Genomic DNA, 16731 nt, shown 5'->3' with positions numbered 1-16731 from the left:
AAACACAAGGCCTGTCGGGTCCCTGCAATAATCAGCATTTTGAAAGTACAAGCATGAGACTAATCACTCCTCAGGAATATTTTGGCTTTGCACTGACCTGAGGAAAAGGTAGAAGGAAAAACAAAGAGAGAAAAAAATTATTATTTTTTTGTAGCTAAATCATGATGACATAGTGTATCACAAAAACAAAAGCACAGTTGAAGGTAAGCAGAGATTAATGTGCTGATGTGCGGTGTGGGTCCTGCGTGTGTGTGCATGTGTGCGCTCGCACTGAGTATGTGTGTGTATTACTGCCCGTGTGCAAGGAGAAAACACTGATGAATTAGAGATAAATAATGAAGTAGCTCAGGGACTGATTTGTGATAGCAAGTGGGCCCATCAACAGAGAACACTAATACTTTTGAATGCTATGCCGTTTGATGTTGATCAAGTTCAACTTGGCTGACAGGGCTGAGAAGACTGTGGGGAGCACAGGGACCATACTAGAGAACCTACTCAGACAGGTGAAAGAGGAGAGGGACAATACCACTCAGACACACTCACGTACGCTGCTACTCACACATACAAACACACACCCGATGACTCACACACATACACGAATGCAGAGAAACCCTTATCCAGTGTACAGTTATTTAAGCATTTTAAACAGGAAAAGGTCAGCATGTCATTTGTGTACTAAAAGTTAATTTCTTCCACTGTAGAGGTTTTTTTGTTACTTTGTTAAATTCTTTAAAAAAAAACAAGCTCATATAAAATGGCATAGTCCCCTATCATTTTCTGTCCATAGACATTCATGACATGCCACTGTTCCTCCATTGCTTGGGGCATGGGTCATTTTGAAAGTGTCACCATTTAACTGGGGGGAGGGCTGGGTCTCCATACCTCCAGCATTAGCCCATGTGGGCAGAGTTCGGATGTGTGGAGAGCGTGGCCTCATTATGAAGGAGATAAAGACCGTTAAGGCTGTTTGGTCTTGGGCCGGCTCCAGCCCCTATGGTGAAACACACCTGCTCCCCTCTTTAAAAAGCCCTGCTCCAGTTTAGCTCTTGGCCACGGACGAGTAATGACCTATCCAGGGGGCCGTAACGCCCGCTTCGTTTAGCCTGTCGTTAAGACCCAGAGTCAGCAGCATACTGCGGCACAGTACCGTGCCAAAACTCAGTACAGGGTGTCCTTGCCAAAGATCTAACATCAAGCCTACTCTGTTAGAATATGGATAACTAACTAGCTAACCACATTAATGAAATGGCAGAATGAATTTGGCAGCATTACGCTCCACTTGAAGAATTTCTTTTAGACATATTGTCAGATGGGTTTGATACTTTGATAATTCAACTGAATCATCAACATGAATATAAATCAAAAAAGAGGCCCTTGTATCTCAGCCAATAGGAACACACTCAAGAATACAGTATCCACTTAGTAATTAGAGAACATAAAGTTGCAGCTTGACACTGCTTGGTTTCCCATTGTTGTCCTGTCTTTGTTGTTACGCACACGCGGGCTCTCACAGACATGCACTGTCGCACTCACTGAATGGCACATGAATGCATAGACATGCCTGAGCAGAACACGCGTGCGTGCGCACGCACACAAACGCAGACACGCGCACGCACGCATGTGCTTTTACACACACAAATGCACTCACACACATATAAAGATTTCCCAGTTTCCCAGTTATGTTTTCATCAAAGCTTTTCTTTGGCACTACAGAGCAGCGTCAGTATGGTAATGTGTTGTGCTGCCTGGAAAGCTGTCAAAAAGCTCCCACCTTGGATGAGAGACCACGGTAATTCAACTGGGCTCCTGTCTTCTGTGTGTTCAGGTCTCCTCATTATTCCGCTTTGCGGGGTAATGGCGTCTTGCACTGTTTTATCTGTCAGCTCACAGCAAACTATAGTTTTTTAGCCCTGTATATTAGATGCTAACATCAAAGGCAGCTGTCTTGACACAGGAGAGAAAGAAAAAAATTGTTGCGTAAAAAAAAATGGAAACACTCCCGGTAGGCGAAAATTGAATCTCTTTACGTCTAGGGTGATGTGTGTATTGAGAATAGATTTGCTGGTTGGCGTCTATGTGTTTGTTCTCAAGTAAACAGCAAGGCTTGTTTGGGTGTAACTGTCAGGTATATGCGTGTGCCCCGTGTGAAAATGGGTTTGTTGGCAAAGTGGGAGTTAGAAAAAAACAGCAACACAAATTCACTCTAGCTGTCTGATCAATGGGGATTTAAGTTACCAGTGACAACTGCACAGCAGATGTCAAGAGACACAGACCCTTCGCATAGCATAGCAATGCTAGCCGCATATTCTATCTGCAGGTTTTGTGACTTGTCTCTTTTTACCCAGCTGAACGCCTCTGAAAAGTGATTTGTACAGGCACCGGTTTGATCATCTGAGCAAGTTTCAAGAAAAGTGTGCCTCCAAAACTATAGTCTGGCACCATCCTGTTATCCCCCTCCTTTGCACTCACCTCTATTTGGGCATGTGGGGCTTTTGCCCCCTTGGGTGGTGGCAGACTTGTATACAGTATGTGTGTTTATTGCAAGTGTGTGTAACATGAGGTAAGTTTATAGGAATAGATGAATGTGTGTGCATGTGTGTGTGTGTGTGTGTGTGTGTGTGTGGTGGGGGTAGGGTTCTTCAGAAGACGCGGGTAGAGCAAATTAAAACTCACCGCAGGAAATGAGCGCCCTTGGCACTCCTCTTCCCAAGCAGCTGCACACACCCCAACCATCATCTGCCATTTTGACACATCCACGGGGCGTAGCAGGGAGCGACAAGGGTGGGGTGAGGTGGGGTTGGGGGAGGCCGAGGGGTGCCGGCGCGACACCCACGGCTGCAAGCATCGCCGGGCCACAGCCTCCAGCCAAACAGGTGTGTGACATCATGCCGCTGGTTCCTCTTCGGGGGCCCGGGGAGCTGGCTGGGGGACTGGAGCAGAGAGGGGGGTGTGGGAGGAAACAAAGGGAGGTTAGGTCTCTACCTGACAAGCTCATTGATAACGTTTGGGACAAGAGCCCTGAAGTCGATGGCAAATTGCCTCTAATGTCTCCCGGAGATCACGGGCCAAAGTCAGGTGCTGGGCGCTAAATGGGCTCATTAGTTATGATTTTTTTCTTTCTTTTTTGGACTTTGCAAGGAGTTTTACACACACACACACATACATGCACATGCGCACACATCAGAGATAGTTGAAGCCAGAGGGCTTTTGCAAACTTGGGACGTCATCATAACTCAAGACAGGGTTATAGCTGAGCCCAAGTGTTGAGACCTTTTCCTCACAGCTTTCGTAGCACTTACACGAGACATTTTTTGGTTTGGAGTTTGACTATATCAACAGCTGAGACATGCAGAGTTACACCTGGGGAATACACAAGTGAATTCACAAATGATCTGAAATCAATCCCACACAGGAGGTGAACACTGTAATTTTTTTTCCAACAAATTTGTAACCAGAACAAAACTTTACACAGAGATAAATGAAATCAGCACGTACCTATTTAGAATTCTCAGCATGTCTCCTGCATACACCCCTCTTCACACTTCAGTCGAATCCCCCAGCGACAGATCCTGTAACAGAGGAGAAGGAGGCTGTGAGTAGCCTGGGGGGTTCCTAAAGGCACCCGTCTGGGACCTGCTTCATAATCAGTGGACAGAGAGGATAGTGGTGGTACGGCTTCCCAGAGCCACTCTCTCCCCCTGGCTGCCCGAACTCTGTTAAGCACCCCAGGGCTACCTGTTAAGGTGTTCCCCCTGGTCCAGTCTCTCTTCCTGGGCAAAAAAACTCACATGTAGGCTGCTGTCGTGAACACAATCTAAGGTCTGACTGCATAAAGGTGTTTTTGCGTGAACGTAAAGGTGCATTATTTATGTGTGACCAATGCATGCGTGTACAGATACACAGCAGACACACACACACACACATTCCAAGTGTGCCTCAACACATCTTGTGTGTGATTTCTTGTGCTATTAAGAGGAGGTGTATTATTGTTAGTTGTCAAGGAGACATTGCAAGGGAGCTAGAATTACTCACCCACATGGACATAACTGCATGCCAAGAAATAGCCTGGACAATACAAGTCTCTCTGCAGACCTCTTTGGCCCATATCAACAATAATAGTTGTAAAATGGCTCTAATTAGTCTGCAGTGAAGTTAAGTGCTGTAGTCCAGTAACAAATACTCTTCTCGATAATAAGATAAAAATGCACATTAAAAAATATTAAAAAAGAAAGCAGCTAAGAAATTACAAACCCTAAACTTGGAATTTTAACTGTGGCTGTTGGATTTTTATTTTTTTAGCTTCTTAAAAAAGTACATTATGACATGTTGTCTAGGATCTGTTTTATCTGTCTGGGTTTTTATTGTAGTTACTGTAGGTATATGTAACATTGGCTGTTTCTGTTTCCATAGTCAGGTAGAATATTCCCTTGACTATGCCTCGGGGTATCTCCTCCTTTCCGCTTTTCCACAGCAGACCTCAACATCACTGCTGTTGTAGATGCAGAAAACTGTGTAGTGGTAAGCAACCAGGGAGGCAGGTCTGGGGTTGCAGCCGTGGACTTTCTAATTCAGGCCCTGGCCAAGGGATCTGGGAGACATCGTCGATTTTAACAAACACACTGGCCATTTCCAAATCTGCCTTGTGTGCTCAGCCGTCCATGGTTCTCCAAGATATCTGGAGGAGAGGGAGGGTAGGCGTGAGGCTTCTGGGAGGAGGGGTGTACAAGGCGGAGAGAGCCAGGACTGTGCCGTCTCTCCAGTTTGGTTTGGTCCAAGCACAGAGCCAGCTGGCCTCATTAGGACTTGATGGGAGGCGGGCTGGCATGAGACGTGCACATGCATGCACACATCAACAAATGTAGTGTGAAGCGTGGCCTGATGCCCGTGAAAGACCCACACGAAAGTTTTTTTTTTCCTCCCCCCCCCCCCATCTTTCTTTTTTTAATTTTTTTTATTGAGTGTACAGTGGCTTATGGGCAGAGAGAGCGCATGATGTGGGAAAACATGATCATTAGTTTATGTCTCTCTTTAAGGTGCTGTCTTTACCTGGCTCACCTGGGCGATCACAGTGCGCTTGAGTGCTTGTTTGAGAAAAGAGCGAACCATGAACAGGGGCGATGAGGGCTGGGTTGGATGGAGTGGAGTGGGTATAAAGGGACGAGAGAATATGATTCATGGTAGGGTGGGTTCATCACGAGAGACGGCCACTGACCTACAGTCTGAGGGCCATTGGACCGGAACCAAGGCCTTGTTCCGACAGAGCGAGTGTAGCGTGAGCTGTGACGGATGGCGCCGGTCTGTTTGAGAGCCCCTGAGCAGGTGTGTGTCTCGCTCACATCTGCAGGCAAGCACAGTGAACCGAGACCAAATGGCAGACGCATGGGGCCCATCGGGTACCTGTGCACTGAGACACACTAATGATTATGGATGCAGGCCTATTAACGGTCACATCTGTAAGGGAGAACAACAACCAGCGCACTGGGAGTGAGTCAGCAGTTTTAACTCCCCTCTGAAACATAGACATGCTGGTGTCAATGTTGGGATAAAAACTCAAGTCAAAATGCTGCCTTAGCCTGAGCTCAGGTACAGACCTTACCTCTGCTCGGGCTCTGCTGAAATTGAGGAGGCTCTCTGGCCTCCTTGAGAGAAGACTTCAAGAAGTTTACTTGTTGAACTTGAAAACTGACACATGCTGAAGGACACTGTAAGCAGCAAAAAAAAGGAAAGAAAGAAAAAAAAAGACTTCCTGTTACAACTCAACACTAAATTATCTAATGAATTCATCAACTTAAAAACAGCGTTAAATATTCATTCTAAGAGTATAGGTAATAAATTAAATATTACTCATTGACTCATTATTTAAAAATGCATAATATGATTTGCATAGTTTTATCCTGATAGGAAATAATAATGGGTAGTTGTCTTGTAGCGTCTTTCATGACGGATGAAGCTTGCGTCTTTTTGTTCCCTCATCATCCCTCTATCCTACTTGCTTCTCATTAAAGTTTTAACGGAGGCTGTTTTAATTGTCAATCCTTTGACAGGTTGATAAAAGCAACTTGACAATTAAGTTCATTGGCTCTGCTATGCATATTAATTAGGTCTTATTTGGGTTTCTATTGTTATTGGAAGGAGCACTCATGGTGTAGCAAAATGTCATCCATTAACTTCTCTCTTCTCAGAACTTAATGTAATTAAGCTTGCTATTGTATGACTACGAGAGGAGACTCTAGAGAGAGGAACTTTTAGTATTCATTGTATAAATGAGTAATGCCATTCCTGTGACACTGCAACAACGCTGTTTCCCCAAAAATCAGCCATTCACAACTTTATTATCTGTAACAAGTGCTGCCTGCTCTTGTTTGGTTAATGAACAAAGGGGGCTTGCTTTCATGTCGCTACATGTGTGTACGCACATGTGCGCGCGCTGCATGTGTGTGTGCGCTTGTGCGTCTGCACATGGGTTTGTTTATGCCTGTGCAAAGCAGGGATGAAGCGAGAGAGGGAGCGCGTGTCAGAGGGGAAAGCGGGGCAGGACATAAAGGGTGTGGAGAGGCTCGGCATTGGGAGGGAGGAGAAAGAAAACTGAAGTAGCGCCGCGGCTCGAGGTGGGATGGGTGTGTTCTAGCAGATTACCCAGTGCACCTTGCTCAACTCTGCAGGCCCACACACTCACATCAAAGTGGTACCCCCTATCTGCCCGAGGCTTAGTCGGCCCCTGTCCACCCCCCGTGTCACTCCATACATCCTCGTGTTCGTGTTGAATAATTGACAGTTCTGTTTTACATGCTCAGCATTTGCCAGGACATGGAAGTGTGGCTCCAAACAGGGCATGACTCTGAGAGGTGCCGCGTGTTGGTTTGACTTCATTAGAATGTGCCCTACTAATGCTCTGCACGCACCCTGAGCTGAATACCATCAAGCATAATCCACAAAGGAATGTCTGTGGAATCAACAAGGTGGTTGCGGTAATAAAGATGCGTTTTTGCTGTGCTTTTATCGCAACTTAATTGTCCACATAGCTTCAAGAGTTTCCCCTTCCCACATGTGAGCAGACAGCAGGTTTCATTTCCAAGCCAGGTTTATGAAGGGAGCAGCACCTCCCTTCATTACAATGGGACTGTTTCAGCTCCTTCTTTGAAGATACTACGTACTGTCTGGTGTGCACTTACATTCTGAATCTGCTGAACTTGTTGGACGTCACTCAAGACCGCCAGAATGGCCATGCATAGCAAAGGACAATGACTGCCATGGGTATCTGAAGGGGCTAGAGTGTTTGTGCCAGGGCGATCTCTGAAGTCAAATAAGCCATTATCAGTCTGTCAAGCCAGGTCTCATTTCAGGTCTCTTAATAACAGTTAGGCAGTTTGGTGAAGTCTCTATCAATGCCCCAGTAATTGCTTTTTACAACTACTGTAGAGAAATGAGACAAAGAACTGAAGCGATAAAGCATGGCTGCAACAGGGTGGTGAGATTATAATCTCTTCTTGTGTTTGGACTGAAATAAGTAAAAAAAATATCAAGGAATGCATGTGGTTTTGACTTTGGATCACACAGGTCTGTACGGAAACTTAACAGTAGGAGTGTAGTATGGTATAGCCTAGTACTCAAAGCAAAGGAGGGAAAGGCCTGGCTGTTCATTTGATAGTTTACCTTGACCCCTGAAGTGTGTCGCTCACACCCCGAGGGCTTGGGCTGGCAAAACCTTTCTCACTCCCCCCTGGGAATGATAATCTCAACGTGGGCGTTTACCACGGACACCAGACACAACACCATTAGCCACAGCTCCGCTGCTGCTCATTAGGACCCCCCGATCGATATAGGCGGCCACAGAAATCGCCAGCGCTGCGGAACCAGCTATCACTCTTCAGAGTTATTATCGTAAACAGCTCTGGCCAAGATTTAGGGCAGTACCCCACTTTTGCTGCTTCTATTGAAAATAGAGGGTTGGGAGGACCATAACAGAGTGACCGAGGCCCTTCTAAGGACATTATATTGTATGACTTGTTCTCAAACTTTGTGCTGTGTGGAGTCATTGCCTTGCTATAAAATTAGAAGCAGTCAGGAATCATTACAGTGTACGCTGCACTGTTCTCTGGGGCCTGGTATTATGACATGGTTGAAGCAGAAAAACACTGACACAGAGAAAGTTCACTCATTACTGCAAAGATATCTGAGCTCTGATGTCTCCCTTATTGAGTGTCAAAAATAAAGGATTCAGTTTAAGCATGGCTACACAATCTGCTGAGTTTGCAAAGCAACTTTCTTAATGGCACACACACACACACACACACACACACACACACACACACACACATATATGTATATATATATATATATATATATATATATATATATATATATATATATATATATATATATATATATATATATATATATATATATATATATATATATATATATATAAAGGGTTAAAAGAGGAGCAAGTAAATGTAGGATGACTGGGTGCTTTCAAAATGTTTCTCCACACACGCTCTGTTTGATATCAACATGACAAGATAATTTAATTATTTTCCCATTCTTTCCCTTGAAACACGAGGTGTGGAGACATTAGTCACAGGAAATTGTAGATGAAAAGACAAAAAAAGGAGGATAACCCGTTGGTTTCTGGCAGTAGGAGAGAATAATATTGAGGCAAAATTGTGAAAATAAGAAAAAGGGGAGATGTATTGATTTTTGGTGGAGCCAGGGAAAGAAAAGAGAGGGAATAAAGAAGTGCTCTTTGGCCGATGTGTCCAAATGATGTCTCAGGGGAGGTTCTTAATGGTAGGGGGAGGGGTGGAGGGGGGTTAAGGGGGTGAGGTGGGGGTGACGGGGGCAGGTGCCTACCCTGACTAAGGCATGGAACTGCCCTTAGGCTAGGGCTAATGGTATTGGCTGAGCTTACTTTAAGCAGCTCTTTCCTAATGGCCAACTATGAGTGTGCCACAGGATAGACAGGTATTGATTGGTTCAAATGCTCTTGAGTTGACAAGAACTGAAAGTCCCTCAAGCATATACAATCTTGCAGCAAATTATGTCACATGGAAAGGTGATTAAAAACAGAAGCTTGGAGCAGGCACACTCATTAAAAGTGTATATAATATTTCTCTTGTTGTCCTTGTATTACTGTCTCTTGTTTGTGTTCACTCTTTTTTTCTTTTTGTTGCAGGGATGAGGGGGGGCAAAGCGTTTGTCTCCCTGGTGTTAGTATGTGTTTTCTGAGAAATGTCTGTTTGTACAATGTGGAATTCCAGTAGCAACACAGTTTTCAAGCCTATTTTCCATCATAGGGATCCACTGCATTGACGGTTGAACCTCCATCGCATCAGTCAAAGCGGTGCACACATTGTAGATATGCACTTCATCAGCTGGGCTCAAAATTGTCATTTGAGCAGAGTCAAATGGTCAGACACTCCCCCTCCTCACCATTTAAATGTATGCAGGTGTGATGGTTATATTCACTTTTAAAAAAGGTGCAGCATACGGGTATAGTATACAGAGAACAATGCCATATATTTGCTTTGTTGTCATGCCCCCCTTCCTCATACACACATACAAAAAATGCTGTGTACAAGATTTTCTCTTATTCACAAGGGGCGCTTTCTAGACTGCTTGAGGCATCTGCTTTGATTGCATAATTCCCAAGAGACGAACAACACAAAACAAAAATACTGACTGAATTCAGACTTATAATATACCGAACAAATAACATACCAGCTCCACTCTTCAAAACCATAGTTCTCTAAAGAAAAGGAATTGGAGAGTAATTCAAAGTTGAAAGCTTAGCTCTTTCGTGGTGAATGCAGGGATGAGGGTAAAAGATGAAACAAACTTTTTCTCCTGGCTGAAAATGTGCAGTATTACTAAAACAAATAGGTGATAGCATACACATTTGCGTACACTTAAACTTAAGAGGCACATATCTGAGATACTATAAAACCTTTTTAAGCCTTAAATGCTGCAGATATTTCAGGAATGGATGCCGAGGAAATGTATTATGATGCAGGGGTAACACAACAGGTCCTTTATGTCATCTGGTGCTTTGCCGAATGTAGCATGACAGTTTCAAACAAAGTAAACACTGTTGGTGAAATGAAAATTAAATTAAATGACAGGTCCATTTTCTTCAAAAAGGAAAAAAAAAGTAGGGGAGATTTTCTGCATCCAAATGATACGGCTGCTCTCAAAGCTCACAGTTTTCTTCTCTTTCGATTAAATGCTCTTTCTCTGGCTGTTTGTGCTTTACAGTGGAGTGTGCTACATCGCTACTTTCTTCTCTACAGGGGCCCCTGGGCTCCCCAAGCAATAGGAGTAAATTAGAGTGCACCTGTTCCAGCTCCAAGATAAGCCATCTCCAGAGGATTTCCTCTGAGTAAAATGAAGTGAGTGAAGAATAAACAGAATATCACAGCATTACTCCGCCAAGGTGAAGTTGCTGCTGCTCTGGGGACACGGTTCGTTTTGCACAACACCCAGCAAAATATCCTCTATAAACCTCTGGATGTAAGACTGTAGGAATGGTCTCTGCTCACAGCGGAGAGAATAGGTGCTGCACTTTTGTGTTCCAACCAAGGCAGCGCGTCTGCTTCTCAACTGTATCTACTCACAACCTTGACTTGAAATGCTGTTATTTGTGGTCTGGGTTTTGTGGTTTGTTTCCAGCATGTTTTGATTCTGTGTCAACACATCTGCGATAGTCAAACATCAAACCACATACTTTCCCTTTTTCCATTCCTGTACCGCTGCCAAACATTTCTGAAAGTATCTAATTAAGTCAACTAAGAAAATTGTCAGTACATCTTTCCCCTCTTCCCATCAGCTTAGCCACATGAGTAACTCCTTGTATGTTTCTTAGAGGAAATAAAAGCTGTAACCCCAGTGTGATGCCCAAAGACCACTGACCGTAGATGTCTAGAATGCAAAATTCACTCAGTTGGTTTACACATAAAAGGCACGGATAATTAGAGGAAAAATGTAATTCATCATACGTTTGATAATCAGTCTGATTTGGTCTCCTATCTGCACTAGGGCATTCAAATAACCCCCCTACTATTAGCACCCCTCTCTCCCTCACACCAGTAGTCTGTTTTACCCTCTCTTTGTTCCCCTACAACACATTATCATTATTGTAGCTAATTGCATGGTTTGCCTTGAAGTCGGGCTGGAGACTCATGATCTGGGGTTGAAACGTGGACAGGGATCCAGTCTTCTCCACAGCTTGCTTTACTCTGCTAATTGCTGTTACCACAGGATAAGGCGTGCTCCTCGCTGTGGCCAGCCGGACAAGGCTGGAACAAGCATGGGGTGGGATGGGTGGAGGGATACTATCACACAAGGGTGGTAAGATGTGGGAGGGAGAGCCAAGGGTGGCATAACTGACGTGGGATGGGTAGACCAGATTGGGGAGGGAAAGGATAGCAGTTGGAGGTAAGCGGGGGGGGATGGAGCTGGTGTTAGATGTAGGTCAGCAGGAGTGGAGAACCCTAAAGATTACAGTTGGTTAGTGCGACCCCTCTCTGACAGGATCTGAGACCTTATTCCCAGCAGAGGTGGAGCCTGGCATTTGGGGAACCCAGCTATTAGTGAGGCTAATAAAGCCCATGCAGAAAGTTTTGAACCTCCAGTAGCCCAGAGACATTGTCCTGACATGAGTCCAAAGGCTGAATCTTAGTTAATATAAACCTAAATGACTAAAGAGAGTCTTTAAATGACTGTTAATTAGACAGCCGAGCCGTGCTGCGGAGTAAAACACATCTATAGGCACCCATTCTCATTTACAGTCTCTCTTAATAATTGTTTTTACGAGCACCTCTTTTTATTATCGTTGTTTATTAAAGAAGAGTAATTTAAAAGATGAGTTCATCTAACTCTAAAAATCTGAAATCTCTCTGAGCGCTGACAGTTTCCTAATTCATATGGGAATGTTAGTTTTACACCACAGTATCAGCTTCCAACTTTAAAATGAGTCAGAGCTCCCCGATGGGGTTTTAGAAAAGGAAATGGAATCACAGACATAACGAGTGACAAAGCCTCCATCACCTCATATAAGATCTCATTCCATCTGTGAGAACTTTGGGTCTACCCTAGAAAAATAATAAATATCCCCCTCTCATGGCTGCCGCTCTTTTTGTTCAAAAGGTGTTTTCAAGACCAAACAAAAGAAATGGTGTCATTAATGATATATATTATGAACTAGGGCCTCTTAGAACAGTTTCCTACAAATGCATGGATAAGGGGTTGATCTCTCTCCTAACAAAGGATCTCTAAAATATGAAGTGAAAAGCTACCCAAGATGAAGCTGGTAAAGAAACAAGCGAGGAAGAGCCTATTTCCACAACACAAACAGATTTCCTGGCCTTTAGCAGTCTCTTACTGGGATACTTTGAGACATATCCATCAAAACACAGCTGTATTCATTCATATTTCATATCTCCTCCTTCTCCCAGTGCTTTAACACTGTTCTTTGATCAAAGGAGAGAAGTCGGATCACAACAGGAAGGTTCCCTGCCAGCCAAGAAGGAGAAGGAAGGCCAATTCACTACTGTACATGTTACCATATAGCTAGCTGTAGTTGAAGACTTCACTCAACGAAACAAGGGGAGAAAAGTAGAATAAAATAAATGAATGTCTTGCAAATGCAAAACTAAGAACGCTTGAGAAATTCATGACTTTCCATTGATGAAATGCGAATTTCCACATTTTACAGAGAGCTTAATTCTCGGCCGTGTGCAGGCCTGCTGCAAAACTGTGCAAAATAAAACACAAACTCCATCAGACAGTGGGATCAAAAATGAGCAATTTTCGAAGAGTTTGGGATGATTGAATGAAGCCTTTGTTAGATTTAGAGGAATAACAGTTTCTCCAACTTAAGTGATGGAATTGCTGAGAGATGGGCATCCACAAGCTGATTCAAAACACACAGCTCAAGAGTGTCACCATGTGGAGATGAGGCGACATAGCAAAAAAAAGTCCCTGAGCAGCTGTCTGAACAAATGCTTTACCTCAGAACACGGCTCCAGAAAAGCATTAATATTTTCATTTCTTCTATTAACCTTTCCTTAGTCTTTAAAATACATTTTCTCCAATTAAATTTCACCTGTTTTACATTAAGCCTTCAGCCACTCTCTTTACCTGACGTCTACCATATCAATTCCAAGACACAGCCGTTCCAAAGACCCTTTTCAGTGAGGCTCTGGGAAAAAAGTGTTTGAAGACCTCCCTGACATTTAGACTCTCTCTGAAGATGACTTTGCCTTCTACTATAGCCTGCGGGAACATAGTAAGACCCACACTAAACTTCAATTGATATGCAGTGCCAGATTCCTCCAGGGGAAATTATCATTCTGTTCATAATAAGAGCCACAACAAGCACCTGGAAAATGACTTTATTATACACTCCGCTTCAATAAAAGTTTCCTATGACCCATCAGAAACACACACGGTGCAAGGGGCATAATAGTGATGAAATGAAAACTATATTATGCATATGATAGAATGCTTATTTGATGGTAGGCAGCGCAAGGATGCACATCTGCTCGGATGTGCTTGATTGGCAGGTGTGTTAATGCTGCGCCGTAGCCTTGGATGGAGATGCTCTGAGACCCCCTTTTTCCTGAAGCCATTATCCAAATATGTTCTGTTTTTCAAACAAATGAATGGCACAAAAATCAAAGTATCAAAAATGTATTGCCCTTCATAATGGAATTCCCTCAGAGCAAGGACATGTAACAATGGGCCATTCTCAGCTTCCTGTGCTTTCCCTCTCTATGCCAATGGACGTGACCTCCACTGCTTTAACAATGGGGCATCCAGCAGCATAAGCACTTGGCTTCTCTCACCGCAGCCTCTACATGCGGTAAAGCTGCTTTTATCTTTGTTGTTATATTTAAGGATGACATCCTAGCCTGTCGGCCTCTACTATTGTCTTCACCGTGATTATTTTCTATCCGTTGTTTAGCCCCAGTTGTGGCTCTTTGATGAAAAGGTCGCCACTCAATTGGAAAACAGTCATTAAAATGCGGTGGGTACTATTCACCAGTGTGCATGGGGGAACCAACTCAACTGAGCTGGTTAATCAAAAGTTAATTATATAATTTTCATGCAGATGAGGGAAACATTCAAATGAATCCCAACTCTACAATCATTACAAAAAATAAATAAAGAAATAATTCTAAAATGCTATAAAATGTTCAGGGACCAGGAGGCTGTAAACAATATGAAGTTTAATTTGAGGTAAACAAAGTGAATATCCACCAGGGGGTCTGGGAAGGAGAAAGTGAGGTTAAATCAAATTTGGAAACATAGATACCAGCAGGTTTTGTTGTCCTGATATACGTGCAATTAGGCAGGTCCTTGATGAGGACACTGGGAGGGAGAAAGTTGGCTTTCACTGCAAATGCTTTGGGATTATTTAAAGGGAATTTATGGGATTTTATGTTTTATCTGTGAACATTAATTATCCCCACAAAAGTGTACCAAATTGAATAAAAACTGTATTTTAGGATGTGTTATAAAAGCACGATTATCTTTTATGAAGATGTTGCAAAATTACTGAAAACGCCACGAAGCATAAACTCAAGTAAATCAATTCAAGGAAGTCTCATCGTGACTTTCAGAAGAAAATACCCAGGATAATAGTTTCCCCTGTAACTTTGTCAACGGAGCTAAAGTATAATATAACACTTTTCAAAAATACTTAAGTCTTTCCTCATCAAAGGAAATGATTGTGCTATGCAAAGTACAACCATGAATATTAAACCAATGACGTGAAGTATCACAAATGAACAAGCATTGTTCTGGAAGTGCAATGGAATGTGGTTTAATTTCGCTTTAATTCTATGTGCTTTTATAATGTTCACCTTTTCCCAATTGTGCCAGCGGGTTTGGGTTCATTGGTGTGCATTACAACCACGCTCTAACAATGCCGGGCCTCCCCGGTGTCAGCACAGTTCATGAATCCTAGCCCCTTATGCACCAGGCGATTAGTATGGTGCTCTGTCTGTGGGGCTTTGCCAGAAAATGAGTTCTCTTTAAAACATATGCCCCCTGCTGATTCTTTTCCTTTCCTGATATGAAATTCCAATTTTTTTAATGAACACCAATTTCCTGTACAGAGAGGGGGGAAATAAAGTTCTACTCTTGGTCTGTTTTGGATGACTGCAGTTATCCTAAATTAGCAGAAAGCAGTTGCGGACATTAAAAGCAGAAAATATTTAGGTAGGTGTCTAATCAATATTCAAGTGTGAGCAGGAAAATCAGCTGGTGAGATTTTCCATATTGCATATGCAAGTGACTGGTGTGGCAGAAAATGGAATTACCAAAACTGTAACAAATTCAATTAAGTCATTGATTTCTAATAAATTGGCTTAATCACCAGCTGTTGTCATGCTAAGATTGTTGTGTCACAAGTTTGTCATGCTTGTCGGTCGTGTCTGCTTTACAAAGGCGGCTGAATCTGTTTAAAGACTTTAAAAGAGCATTTTATATCGTTTAATCTCCAATAACAAGATCAACAAGATCTATAAAAAACACACTGAGCAATACACAATTAGCTAATCTGGATTTTAAAGTTTATTACAGTTTTACAAGGCTTTAACCACCAATAACAAATAATTAACATCTGCGTAACAAATGATTTGCTGAAGTCACCATCTTGTTGCCGGGCGATCTTTCCCATGTGCTGCTGATAATGATGTAGCTCTTCAATTATTAGGGAACCTTTTTTTTCGGTCAAAGTGACTGGAATCATCATTAATCTGAAGAGATTAAAATTAAACATTTTAATCAGTCATTCGAGCTGCTTCTTTAAATATTTAATCTAAAAATATTTCAATTTGAATTGTTATGTAGGCTCAGTAGATACCAAACAAGAGAGAAAAATTAGCAGTACATCTATCACCACTCCCAAAACTAAAAGGAGTCACACCCATATTCTTTCATGCGAAGAGGGAAAAATAAAAACAGTCACTGAGCAGTTTGTATATTGTCATTGCCGCTTTGGAACACACTGGCACACAGTGGTGTAGTGTACATTAATATTGTACAATTGAACTAGACATTGGTGATAAATTATGCATAATAGGCACTTACTATATTGTATGGTCTAAGTCTCTCTTGGATTTGGGCATTTGCCTCATCGGGAAGAGACACCACCCCTCCTGTGCCCATCATCTATGTAGAGTAAAAGAGAATTTAGAAGATGTTCCCATCTGATCCCATTAACAGCAGGTTTGAAGTGTTTTGGTCGTTCCTGTTATATTTTGCCCTTATTTAACATTTCATTCAGTTCCACATATAATAATTACTCACCCTAATGGTTGCCTCAAGCTCTCCCACACTTCTCTTTCCACCTGGTAGCCATCCATAGGACCAGTGCTGGGACAGGGTGACCTGAACCACCAACGCCAGCAACAACACCTGCATTATAACTCTGCTGCCTGCTTCCATTAGAACTGCAGGGGAAGCCAAAATTGTAGTAAAAACCCCCAAAAAGAAACAATAATGCCACAGTATCCTCACTCACAGCTCCTTGGCTTGCAGAGCAGGGACTGTAAAGCATCACCAGACACTAGTAAACATTTTAGATAGTAATTAAGGAGAGGAGTACTTTTAACTTAATGAACATTGAACAAATTTAAGTGACTACTGACTCACCTCTGTATTTGCCTTGTTAGCATGTGTCGCATTAGGCAGTGGGGGGATTTTATAGGTGTTGTACAAGGCTGCTGT

At 42.8% G+C, this 16731-nt stretch overlaps 1 protein-coding gene across 1 annotated transcript; it reads right to left on the bottom strand.

The window, feature by feature from the left end:
* Window positions 1-15626: 15626 nt before the first annotated feature.
* On the bottom strand, window positions 15627-16523 carry gnrh3 (gonadotropin-releasing hormone 3). Its single transcript, XM_085427445.1, has 3 exons — window positions 16312-16523; window positions 16093-16173; window positions 15627-15758 (listed from the first exon to the last, which is right to left on the bottom strand). The coding sequence occupies exons 1-3, from the start codon at window positions 16447-16449 to the stop codon at window positions 15705-15707; spliced, it is 273 nt and encodes a 90-aa protein (XP_085283571.1). The 5' UTR covers window positions 16450-16523; the 3' UTR covers window positions 15627-15704.
* Window positions 16524-16731: the final 208 nt, after the last annotated feature.

Source organism: Rhamphochromis longiceps, linkage group LG13, assembly GCF_057381845.1.
Source record: "Rhamphochromis longiceps isolate RC_006_pf linkage group LG13, R_longiceps_female_GT1.1, whole genome shotgun sequence".
Taxonomy (NCBI): domain Eukaryota; kingdom Metazoa; phylum Chordata; class Actinopteri; order Cichliformes; family Cichlidae; genus Rhamphochromis; species Rhamphochromis longiceps.
Note: the sequence above shows the minus strand (reverse complement) of the source record. Positions and strands in the feature narration are given on the sequence as shown.